We start from the raw sequence: 10,792 nt of genomic DNA, 5'->3' as shown, positions 1-10,792 counted from the left end.
CGAAAAAGTAAAATTAAAGTTGATAAATTTGTTGAAAATTCATAATTTTCTTTGGAAAATATATTTAAGAACTTGAATACGATTCAGACAAAAAAACCATGCGGTATCAACACAACCCGGATAAACAGTTTCATCATTATATTAACTTAGGAATGTCAAGAACGAATTCAATCTGACAATCCGATCCAAGCCAATTTAAAACATATCAAGTTCCGATTGAGAATTTTAGATTGAATTTGGATTGAAATGTTTTTGAATTGTGTTAGAATTATTAGATTAGATTTGGGTTGAAATGTTTTTGGATTGTGTTAGGATTGAATAGAATTCAGATTCACTCGTGTTGATTTAATACGTTTTTTAATTAAATTAAATTTTATTTTAAAAATTATGATACTTTTAGATATAATAAGAATAATAAGTATTAGATAAAAGTAAATAAATTATAAGAAAAATAATAAAAAAATCATTTTTAATCTGGATTAGTTATATTCTGATCCAATTCAGATCGATTTTTTTTTTTAATAAAATCTTTACTTCAACCGAAAAGTCACCCACAAATCCATCCTTCTATCCGAATTGATTCTATGTTAACTACCAACCAGCATCCGAACGACGCGTTTAGCAATAAGAGTAGGCCCCATTATATTTTTACCCATCATTATTAATTATTTTATTTTCATTTTATCCTCTCTCGTTCTTTGCGTGGCCCTGCAATGGCTGCCTCCTTCTCCCTCGCTCCTTCCCAAATCTTCCTCTCCCATCGCCATCTTTCTTCTCCGTCTCCGAAGTCACTCCACAAATCCATCCTTCTATCCTCTTCCTCTTCCTCTTCTTCATCGTTCACAGAAGCAGCTACAAATCCGATCCTCTCAGAGGGAGTAGCAGAACCGGCGGCGGCGGGGGCTGTTGCAGAGCAAGAAGAGAGCTCCAAAACACTACTAGATCCAGTCACAGAGGACCCTCTATTCAAGTATCCCCTGCCTTCACATTTAAATTTCTAATACAAAAATTCCCATTTTTTTTTTTTGGATCTCAACACCTAACTGTATGTTAATTATCTCTGCAACGTGAGCTAGTTGCTAGAAACAGAAACACGCACTGAAAAACTATTGATTCTAAGTGAACTATCATGGTCTGATATTTCAATATTCAAGGGGGTGCAAGACCTGCGGGAGAGAGGTAATCGAGAAGGGTTGCAACGGCGAGGGCCGAATTCAAGGCGGGATCGCAACCGTCCCAGGCTTTGGCTGGTGGCCGATAAAAGCCTTTAGGCCTTGCCCGGGGTTTGTAGCAACTGGTGGGAGGTACACAAGGAAAGGGCAAAGCATGGACGAGGTTGCATTTGGCAGGGACGGAAGAGATACGCCCGCCAAATCAAGGTACAAACTTACTTTACTGATGTTTATCTTATTTCTAGCTAATACAGGAAGAAAAAAAAAATTGCTCCTCTCCTTATTTGGAGTATCACTTCTCTAGAACAGTCAATGTGTTGTTTACTGGAAAAGCTTTCTTCTTTATGCAGCAAGAGAAGGGAGAACAAAAGGAAGTGAAGGGATGAAGATCTTTATGTATGTTTAGTTACCACAACAATGAGGCAATTGAAACTATCTACTCTTTAGTGGTGAATGCAGCAAATTTATGTCTGTAGCATGGGGGTACACTCATAGATATCAGAAATGAAACTCACTGCTGATTACTGTTTACAAATACGGAAGATAAAAAAAGATTTTGCTATAATTCAAACACCATCCTAATAAATGGCATGTACAAAATTGCTCTAAGCAGTTGGTCATGAAAGTTTGTAGGGTGCATCAAGATTACATACCGCTCATGGGGTATGAAAATGCGGGTCAGCTATCCGTTTTCCTAATTGAGGCCAAATTCAAATCTTCTTGTGTAGATAACTTAAACTTTCTTCTGCTAAGCTTTCAGAGAGTTGTCCATCTTGATGAATTCTGAAATGTAAAACCTCAGCATTACCATATAGACAGCATCAACAAGAAACTAAATAGTTTCGGCATCAGGATTTCGCTTGCAATATACACAACCAAAACATGGTTACAAAAAAAACATTTCCTATCAATATTGTTGCAATTACATGAGAAGTGTATGCTAACGCAAGCAAGCCATTCTATTGTTGGAAGGAACGGCACTACTAGGAAATACGGTGGTTGATCTAAACTGGCAGCATGATGAACTACTTGAGAACATATGTGATAGATAGGCAAACCATAGAAAAGATTCCTAAAAAAACATATTTCATTTCCATCCCTAACTGCTTGTTTTGATGTATCAATTACACAAGTCCTGATATAATTTTTCATGTGTACCAAATGCACTTCGAACACAAAAACTTTCAGTTAACAGTTGTGCAAATCCCAGAAATCAAAAATGTATATACTTATATTCAGAGCCAAACTTGCCCTAAATGCTACTAGAATATATGCTCAAGACAGTGCAATCAGTTCGCAGCATAAAAACAAGGCAACATTTACTGAGTAAGAACTCAATATTGAAAAAAGGTCAGCATTATTTAAGATGGTTTGAAAGAATCTAAATAGGAATACAGGAGACAGGGCAGAAAATAAATTATTATAAGGAGATGTTAACTTTCAGACTAATAGATTAGAAGTAATTAAGGTCTTTGAGATTTAAAAGATATCTCTAGTATGCAAACAAAAAAAAAATGGTAAAGCAATATAAGCATCAAACTGCTAGGAAAAGTGACAGAACAAAGGTTGCAGCCAAAATTGTGTCAGTCCAGTAACTGAAAGCATCATCAGCTTAGACTCTGACTCAAGTAGCATGGAATATATGGAATCCCATGCAAATAGCAAGAATCACCTTGCAATGCTAATGCTCCTCGGTGGCATATAGCAAAAGAATACTGTGAGGAGAAGATGAAAATAGCCTCCATTTGAAAGTGAAATAGATATGAAACTGTGAGCTTCTAAGCAGTGGGAGGAGTATGATTTCTAATGTTGCCTGTTGAGAATTACTGAGAAAATTATAGGCAGTAGCTCGTTAAGGTAACTTACTGGAGGCATGGAAGAAAGCAAGTCCTTAAAGGGTGATTCAATATTTATAGGTTCAAATCCAAGTGATATGTTCATGACCAAGATAAAGCTTGGGTTAAACTAAATAAAGTTCCAAAATTGGCTGATATTAAATAATCAACGAAGCAGTTGTCATTAGAAGTGAAATGTCACTCAGACCTAGAGCTATCTAGTTCTTCTCAATATGTATTGAAACACACAAGTTGGCAGGTCAATGTAGGAGAAAAGCATTATTTTGGCTGCAGACAGTTATACCAAATCAAGACAACCTCTGAATATTAGATATGAGCCAAAAAAAAAGAGGATCGCGGTTGGTTAAAATCTTATCACCCTAGGCTTACAACTTAGAACACTTCAATAAGAAACAAGGAAAGAGCATCAGTTCACAACTCTAGAAGCCCAGGACAATGGACTAAATGGAAGACCAGGACAATGGAGGGGCAAAATTAGCACTCATTTTAGGGATAAATGCCAACAGTAACTTAATATCCATAATGTATTTAATTAGAAAAGCAAAGAATCTGAGAAGCATGACACTAAACTTTGACCATCCTTGTTCTTAATAGAGATAAGGACCTAAATTTTACTAGAGATCTGTTGTAAGAAAAGACTTTCCTTAACAACCAATGTGACCATGGGGCATCGATCAAAGACCTCAACTAAGAAAAAGCGCACTGCAGTTCACATGATCTCAGAAAATTTTAACAAGAATGTTGATAAGAAAGCATTCATCAATGCAAATGATTGCATCGGCATCTAAATGAAAACAGTTCCCATGATCAAGTAAACACCAAAATTCATGTTGCATGACCTTCAAAAGATATAGACCGAACTAGTTTGTCATGCTAATACAAAGATAATAGAGGCAGGCAGCTTGCCATAAAAAGAATAACGACTTCTATGCATCAAAGAGCTTCCTGTCTTGACAATAATATAATCCTGACAGGCATATCTCAAGTTAGTGGAAGATGCTCACCTCAAGAACTTGGGAGTTGGGAACATGCAACTACACCATGGTAAAACAGAAGTAATTTTTCTTTGGTTTGTGTTCATTGGATCTCTTCACTTCATTGGAAACTAGTTATGATTATTTTCCACGCCCTGCAATAGCAGAAATGCATTAAAGAGCAACTTACATGGAAACCTTAGTTAGCAGCAAAGATCATATTGCATGGAAAGAAAAACCAATAAAATACGAAACTTGTGGAAAAAAAGGAGCCTATTTGATGTCAAAAGCACTATCTTCAAAAACAAACCTTTATTTATTTATTTTAAAAAAATGTTCTATGAGAGGATTTTGTTTCATGCTCATGGATTAATTGGCATTTGGAATATCTAGAAGACACTGAAGTTATTCTTTGTTGACTGTTAAAATATCTGTGTAAATCCTATACCATAATAAAGGCTGTATATTCTGTCTACATATATAGGGAGAAACCTGTTTCCAATTCAGTGCAGTCTCTTTAAGGTAGTTTATGCTCTCTTCCTTTTTGGCTGCAAACAATGCCTTTGCTTTGTTTAGCAATGTTTCTTCTCTTTTCATATCTTCAAAGAATCTTTCCTTCTTCCAGTTTATAAGCTTGAGGTTCTTTTCAGTTTCAATGACATTTTCTGGTAGCCTTGATATCCCTGAGCTTATTGGAAACCTTACCTCAATATTGTTCCTAAATCATATAAAAGAATTACCAATATTTTTGTTAATACAGAATAAAATCAAGGAGTAAAATAAACTTGAATTAAAAAACTCATCATCATCACCAAGTAGTGCTCCAGCTAACTATCTGAGATCAGTTATATGAATTTTATCTATCCATTGGGCGTTCTATGCAAGGATTAAGGATATATCACTATCAATATTCAAAATAATTAAAATATTTTAATTGCATCTAAACCCCTGCACCTTCCATGGTTCAACCCTTTAATTATAAATCTATTAGTCATCTTAAAGCAAATTCATGCTGTCTCACCCTATTTTCAATTTATAAGTTGTTGGAGTCATCTCTAATTTTTCTCCAATATTAATATTCTGTATTATATCCATTTTTTAGCAAGAGCTCACAAATTATCATTATAAACAGGGAATTAGCATAATTTCTCATGGCATGCATAAACCTTTGGATACTTTTTCATGATAACTAGACTATCATTATATATGATATATTGACTGACAACTGGAAATACTCTATGGTTACAGAAAACGTTATTCACAACTCTCAAGATCAGATAACAGTATCAAAGTAAAAAAGGTTAAGAACAAATATGAATCATAACTAAAAAGTTGACTGGAAAATTTGATTCTTGCAAAGCCTATAAAATAGAAGTGCTACTGCTTAATGAAAAACTACACTATCTATTTACAATGTAAGATATAATACCTGTCACCAAGGTAATATACCCCATTGTTTTTCATTATACCCCCATCTAGGGAGATAGCTCCATCACTTATATAAGGCATAGCACATTGCATACCAGATCTGGTTTTATACACTTGCAAGCGAGAAAATAAGTTATAAAAGAGAGTCTCACGAAGGCCAAGTCCATTAGGTGTGATGTAAGCCAAGTGCATACGGTCCAGATCAATCATATTAACAGCAAAACCTATAAATTCAGGTGGAGTTTCCCCATTAGCTAGTCTTGGCTTCAGCAAATCAAGTCTCCTTTGTGGATCCTCAGGTATAAATTCACCAACATAAGGTCTGGAAAAAGAGAAAAGGAAATCAAAATTCAAATCCTATGCAATACATTTTAACAAGGAAAAGGTAGTAGGGTATGATTAATTCAATTTATAAATACTTGCCTCAAATTCTCAATACAATAGACGAGATATCTTCCTTGTATATTTTGTGCAACAGAGAGACCAAGTCCATTAAGACCAGATCTTCTCTCTATCATGCCATCCTTATTATATTTCTCAAGAGCCATAACACCTTCATATGTCTTGCAAACTACAGCCATCATATTCTCCAAGCCTAAGTACTCTGATAAAATCCTGTAGAGAGTTATATAAGGAACATGCTATCAGAAATCTCTTGTAATATGTTCCCAGATGGCTAGTGGCCAGTCGACAAAATGAACCTGGGGATTGACTAAATCACTTGACCTGCTAAAGTTATCATCATGTACTTTCCCAAGTGTTGCTACTACACCCAGCACATCCTTCGTCAATGGTAACTTTGCTGCTAGTGGACCATGATCAAGTTTCATATAATATATTAGACCAGCCACACTTCGCTCTTGCTTTAGTATGTTTTCAACAGTATGATTTTCAGATTTCTCAGGAGATAAATTGCTGTTTTCAGTTTCCAGAGCTCTAGAATGATATTTCCCTAGTTCAACTGTGGAAATTCCTTTATCAGGACACAGGACTACAAAAAACATTATGCAACAGTAACAAAAAGGAACAATTCAACTATCAGAGTACAATCATCAAAGAGAAGAAGTTTAATCGATGGACATAGAATAAGAAACATTGTTATTTTATTTGGTACTAGTGCTAAAGGAAGATAGATATTCCACCTTGCAAATCTAGAATCGATTCATCAATTCCATCAATCTGAGCCTTGAGAAATTTCAGGTTGTCCTCATGATGTTTAATTCTCAGTCCCAGTTTTTGTAGCTCTTCTTCTAATTTCTGAAAGGTTAAAGATAAGAATCATGATAGGGGTCCATAATCACATACAGATAAAACAAGAAAAGTTTGAGAGTATTGAGAACTATCAGAGTTGATATATTGGCAGCGAACCAGTAAAAAATCAACATCTAGAAGAAGTATAAGAAGATATATTCAGAAAAAGCCCATATTATAATGCAAGCAGAACAAAACAAGTATTCAAAGTTTAGACATTGCTAACCTGCGAATGGCTCATTATGGTGTCAAAGTTCAGGAAATCATCTTCACGGATCTCTTTCTCCGGCATTGCATGAACCAACAAAGTTCCAGCAGCAGATTTCTCTTCTTGCGCTCAGAAAGAGCAGCACCACCTAGAAAAAAAAAAATGTAGTTCGAGAAAAGTTATAGCCCTAGACACAAATCACGACGCTAAATCATTCTATATATTTCATATGAGGCGGAAATCGTCAGCCTGCGTATCTGCATCCCTAAAATTCACAAAACCTAAAATAACACGATGGGTTTGAACTTTCAGAAGGCGGAAGCAAACACTAACCTCGGCTTCTTCCCGAAGGCGCAACGGTCGATCAAAAATCTTCCCGCATCAAATATCATGCTTCTTACAGAAAGAACTAACGAGAAAGACGAAGACGGATCGGAGATTGCAGAAGAATCAACGGGAAGCGGGACAACAGTAAGAGAGGGAAGCAAATTGGGGGGAACGATTCGGTGGGATCGCTGACAGAAGACGATAGAAACTCGTCGGCAGAGCAGAAGAAGTGAGGAAGGAAATTATTTGTTATTTATTTATTTAAAACGCGGCCATGTTTACCATTTTTACTAAAGTAGAAAAAATATCGCCGTTGGTGGCCCCTGAAATTTACAGAAAATTCTAAGCTTATTTATACTATTTTAGTAATATAAAATATATAAATACTAAATTTAAACGCTAAAGAGAGTTTGCAAGTATATTATAAATCAACTTAATTCATCAATTGAAACCATTGCAAAGAATAATTAACTCTAAAAAAGGGTGTAAAGGATAAAAACTCAAACAAATGTTAGTAATTTCAAGCTTCATAAAGAGAAAACACCATTAGCACAGATTAATTCACACACTCAAAATCAATTAATTCACATCTATTTGTGCCAAGGAAAACATTCTGGCTTAAAAAATCACATTGAATTTATTTAGAAAAAATAAGCTGAAAAATAAATGAAAAACAGCAAGCATTCTAAATGTGAACAATCATCTAGTTTGACAGTAATATGATGGTATCGATGACAAATACAACTTTCTCTTAAAACAAAAAAAAAAAAAATCTTCTTTCTAGTTTTCAGATGTGAAATGTATGTTAAGTTTGGTACAAGCGGCATTTTCCTGTTCCAGCACACACACTGCACTCATCAGCATCGCCAGCTACATGGCTCAGACAGTATTTTATCCGATCGTTCATGACATCCTGCATATTGAAATATCATCATCCAATTCAATGGATTCAAAGAATTTAAAAGGATAAAGGATCCGAACTTCAGTCGGGAAAATCATATAAAATCAGAACTGCAATTTGTATAAACTAGAAAGAGATAACAGGAAGATCAGATATGATGTATTGTATGATAGTATTTCCTTTTTCTTGATTTTTATCTTCATCTCTGGATCCCGCTAATTAAGGTCAGTTTCAGTAAGATGGCCTGAGCAGTGAGCATCACCATGAAGTATTGTCCACCTTTGACAGTGTTTAGCAGAGAAGAAACTTGCACTTCACTTATACCAGTGGATCATTGCAAGACCAAGTTTCCAATGTCAGAAGAAAACAGAAGGAAACGAAGGTTTGTTAAAAGTATTAATTAAAACTTTGACATTGTTGCCTTCATGATGGGCAGCAAATACACTACAAATGAGTATATCACCTATCACATGTATACTCACGAACTTGAAAAAGGATTCGAAGATAGCAACAAGTATATACATGTAAGTTCAAATAGTCTAGATTGCCTCGTACCACCATAAGTTCATGTAGACCAAGAGGTGCAGTTATGACAAATGATATGCCAGAATGATACTTGGATGCATCAGTGACTAAAGCTGGGATATCCTACGAAACAATAGAAAGGTTTTGTTTCTTTTCAAGTGTTTCATTACACGTAACAATAAAATCATATGCACCAAGCATACCTGAAGCCAGTGCCGTCCTGGGAAAAGGAAAAAAGGACTAACAATAACTCGTGTTGCTCCTTTTTGCACACATAATTTGAATGCATCACTGATTGATGGTTCAGCTAATTCCTAGTTTTTCATACAAGCAGAATTTGGTCTTATTAGATAGCTATTGACAATAGAAAAAAAAAACAAAAAAATATTGAGAGATAAATTACTAACAGAGAGCAAATAGAGATAGTGAATTGGTTTGGTAAAGTGGAAACAACATGAGTCAACAATTTCCTGCTTTTCTTGCATCAAGAGTGAAGAAAGTTTGGCATCAATGAATCTTTTCTTCCATTAGTCCATATGTTGCAAAATTTAAAGGCCAATTAATAGATTTTATTATTTGAAAAAACCTAGTAAAAATTTGTGCTTGTATAATAAAAATATATGAAACTAAATTACTACTCTTAAAAATATTAGATACTTGGACTAAGGAATATCAGTAGCAAAACAATGACAAAATACCATATGAGCAGGCTCTACTATCTGATAGCCTGTTCTAGCTTTGAACATCGCAACGAACTCATCTGCAACAAGGGATATAAAAGAAAACAAAAAATCAAACAGATGAAGAATTATCAAAGAACAGAAATATTAGCAATCAAGCTCACTTAGCATATCATTAGATTCTTGCCGTCGGGATCCATGGTCAACAATGATTACCGCATCATTTTCACTAAGCATATATTCCACTCTTCCTGCTACCTTATTCCTGTGATTCAAATCGAATTTTGTGGAGAGGGCACAGCTTTTCGACATAGTTCTTGGCAAGCTGACGAATTTGGTAGTAACCTGACTCTCAAGAATCCTCACACGTTCCCTTCTTGAACTTGTTCCTCTTACAGTCACAAAACCCAAATCAGAACTACTAAAACTTTGGTTCTACGTTAGCAATGACAAGGAATTGAACAAGCTAGTGCATTTCCTTCACTCGAGGCAAATAACTACCAGGCTACTTCTCACAAGAAAAATGCTAGGAAATTCCAAAAACATAAAAATCCATGTACACGAAAGGTTACCAGTCCAAACAATCCAATACAAAAAATAACTTTAATCAATCCAAAACCAACCCATCAATTTACCTTGTGATCAGCGCTTGAGATAGGGTTTTAGCAGATTGCATCATCCACTCCAGATCCTTCAAACGAGTAGTGGATTAGGAAATAAAATAAAATTTCTATTTTTACTGGATCAACAGATCCACTTGCCTAATAAACCTTAAGAGATTGAACACGTACGAAATAAAACCCCTCTGACCGACCTTGCCTCAGTCTCGGCGAAGTTGAGGAACCCTGAATGATTTAGGAATGGGCGGCCTACTTAACCCTAAACCTTAAACTCTGTATGATAATGGAGCGGCTGATAGACTGACAAGAGGTCGGTAAGGGGGGCGGAGGCGAGAAGATGGGATTTCTACGATAAAGAAAATAAAATACGTTTTTCTAGTTTTGTTGTTTTTAAACCAACACAAATGATATAATGAATTGGGTTTGTAGAACTGAACCAGTAAATTAAAAACCCATTAAGGCCCATTTGTGGAGAAGACCGCTTTACGGTATTTTACTGAATCACTTTTATTAATATTTAATATCTAAATCATATACTATATTTATTAAATCACATATCTCTTTTCTAAAATATTTCTTCCTCCACATATTTATCTATTCACTGAAGTTACATTTAAAATATTAAAAATAATCACATTGTAGTAAATTTTAAAAGCTCTTTAAAAAAACTAAAACTTTACAATATATTTCATATGAAAGACATTATTAAATCAAGACACATGTGAAAGAGAGAGTGAATATTGTGATTTTAGAAAATTGACCTTTTTAAATTTTGAAAAATAAAATATGCAGTGAAAAATTAAATACGAAAAATAGAAATAGATATGATCGATTTTATTTGGTTCAGAGT

General features: G+C 34.9%; 4 protein-coding genes across 10 annotated transcripts in view; 2 read left to right on the top strand and 2 right to left on the bottom strand.

Moving 5' to 3' along the window:
- The window catches only part of LOC121997728 (RING-H2 finger protein ATL67-like), a 168,632-nt gene that overhangs the window by 71,330 nt on the left and 86,510 nt on the right, over positions 1-10,792 (top strand). The gene's annotated exons all lie outside the window — the stretch shown is intronic.
- On the top strand, positions 669-1,709 carry LOC121997731. Its single transcript, XM_042552326.1, has 3 exons — positions 669-970; positions 1,155-1,379; positions 1,523-1,709. The coding sequence occupies exons 1-3, from the start codon at positions 714-716 to the stop codon at positions 1,548-1,550; spliced, it is 510 nt and encodes a 169-aa protein (XP_042408260.1). The 5' UTR covers positions 669-713; the 3' UTR covers positions 1,551-1,709.
- LOC121997724 (protein DEFECTIVE IN MERISTEM SILENCING 3-like) lies at positions 1,594-7,476 on the bottom strand. The gene is made up of 9 exons (XM_042552310.1): positions 7,223-7,476; positions 6,908-7,037; positions 6,573-6,687; positions 6,157-6,391; positions 5,854-6,045; positions 5,432-5,752; positions 4,495-4,720; positions 4,033-4,157; positions 1,594-1,955 (listed from the first exon to the last, which is right to left on the bottom strand). Exons 2-8 carry the CDS (start codon positions 6,971-6,973, stop codon positions 4,134-4,136), a joined length of 1,179 nt encoding a protein of 392 aa, XP_042408244.1. The 5' UTR covers positions 6,974-7,037; positions 7,223-7,476; the 3' UTR covers positions 1,594-1,955; positions 4,033-4,133.
- On the bottom strand, positions 7,880-10,313 carry LOC121997727 (sirohydrochlorin ferrochelatase, chloroplastic-like). 7 transcript variants are annotated; one of them, XM_042552314.1, is made up of 8 exons: positions 10,114-10,313; positions 9,958-10,013; positions 9,487-9,713; positions 9,341-9,402; positions 9,050-9,163; positions 8,846-8,956; positions 8,673-8,765; positions 7,880-8,129 (listed from the first exon to the last, which is right to left on the bottom strand). In XM_042552314.1, the coding sequence occupies exons 2-8, from the start codon at positions 9,999-10,001 to the stop codon at positions 8,022-8,024; spliced, it is 759 nt and encodes a 252-aa protein (XP_042408248.1). In that variant the 5' UTR covers positions 10,002-10,013; positions 10,114-10,313; the 3' UTR covers positions 7,880-8,021. The 7 variants fall into 7 exon arrangements, with proteins under 7 accessions (XP_042408248.1, XP_042408250.1, XP_042408251.1 ...); XM_042552316.1 differs by having other exon boundaries at positions 9,050-9,115; XM_042552317.1 differs by having other exon boundaries at positions 9,050-9,112.

The sequence above is a fragment of the Zingiber officinale genome, chromosome 6A (genome assembly GCF_018446385.1).
Source record: "Zingiber officinale cultivar Zhangliang chromosome 6A, Zo_v1.1, whole genome shotgun sequence".
Lineage (NCBI taxonomy): Eukaryota > Viridiplantae > Streptophyta > Magnoliopsida > Zingiberales > Zingiberaceae > Zingiber > Zingiber officinale.
Note: the sequence above shows the minus strand (reverse complement) of the source record. Positions and strands in the feature narration are given on the sequence as shown.

Coding starts and splice junctions, on each gene's coding strand:
- LOC121997731 (XM_042552326.1), top strand. CDS start 714: ATGGCTGCCTCCTTCTCCCTCGCTCCTTCCCAAATCTTCCTCTCCCAT. Junction 971..1,154: donor ACAGAGGACCCTCTATTCAA/GTATCCCCTGCC, acceptor TCAATATTCAAG/GGGGTGCAAGACCTGCGGGA. Junction 1,380..1,522: donor GATACGCCCGCCAAATCAAG/GTACAAACTTAC, acceptor TTCTTTATGCAG/CAAGAGAAGGGAGAACAAAA.
- LOC121997724 (XM_042552310.1), bottom strand. CDS start 6,973: ATGCCGGAGAAAGAGATCCGTGAAGATGATTTCCTGAACTTTGACACC. Junction 6,392..6,572: donor ATCGATTCTAGATTTGCAAG/GTGGAATATCTA, acceptor GAATTTCCACAG/TTGAACTAGGGAAATATCAT. Junction 5,753..5,853: donor TATTGTATTGAGAATTTGAG/GCAAGTATTTAT, acceptor CTCTTTTTCCAG/ACCTTATGTTGGTGAATTTA.
- LOC121997727 (XM_042552314.1), bottom strand. CDS start 10,001: ATGATGCAATCTGCTAAAACCCTATCTCAAGCGCTGATCACAAG. Junction 9,403..9,486: donor AGAATCTAATGATATGCTAA/GTGAGCTTGATT, acceptor CCCTTGTTGCAG/ATGAGTTCGTTGCGATGTTC. Junction 9,164..9,340: donor TAGTAGAGCCTGCTCATATG/GTATTTTGTCAT, acceptor GACTAATGGAAG/AAAAGATTCATTGATGCCAA.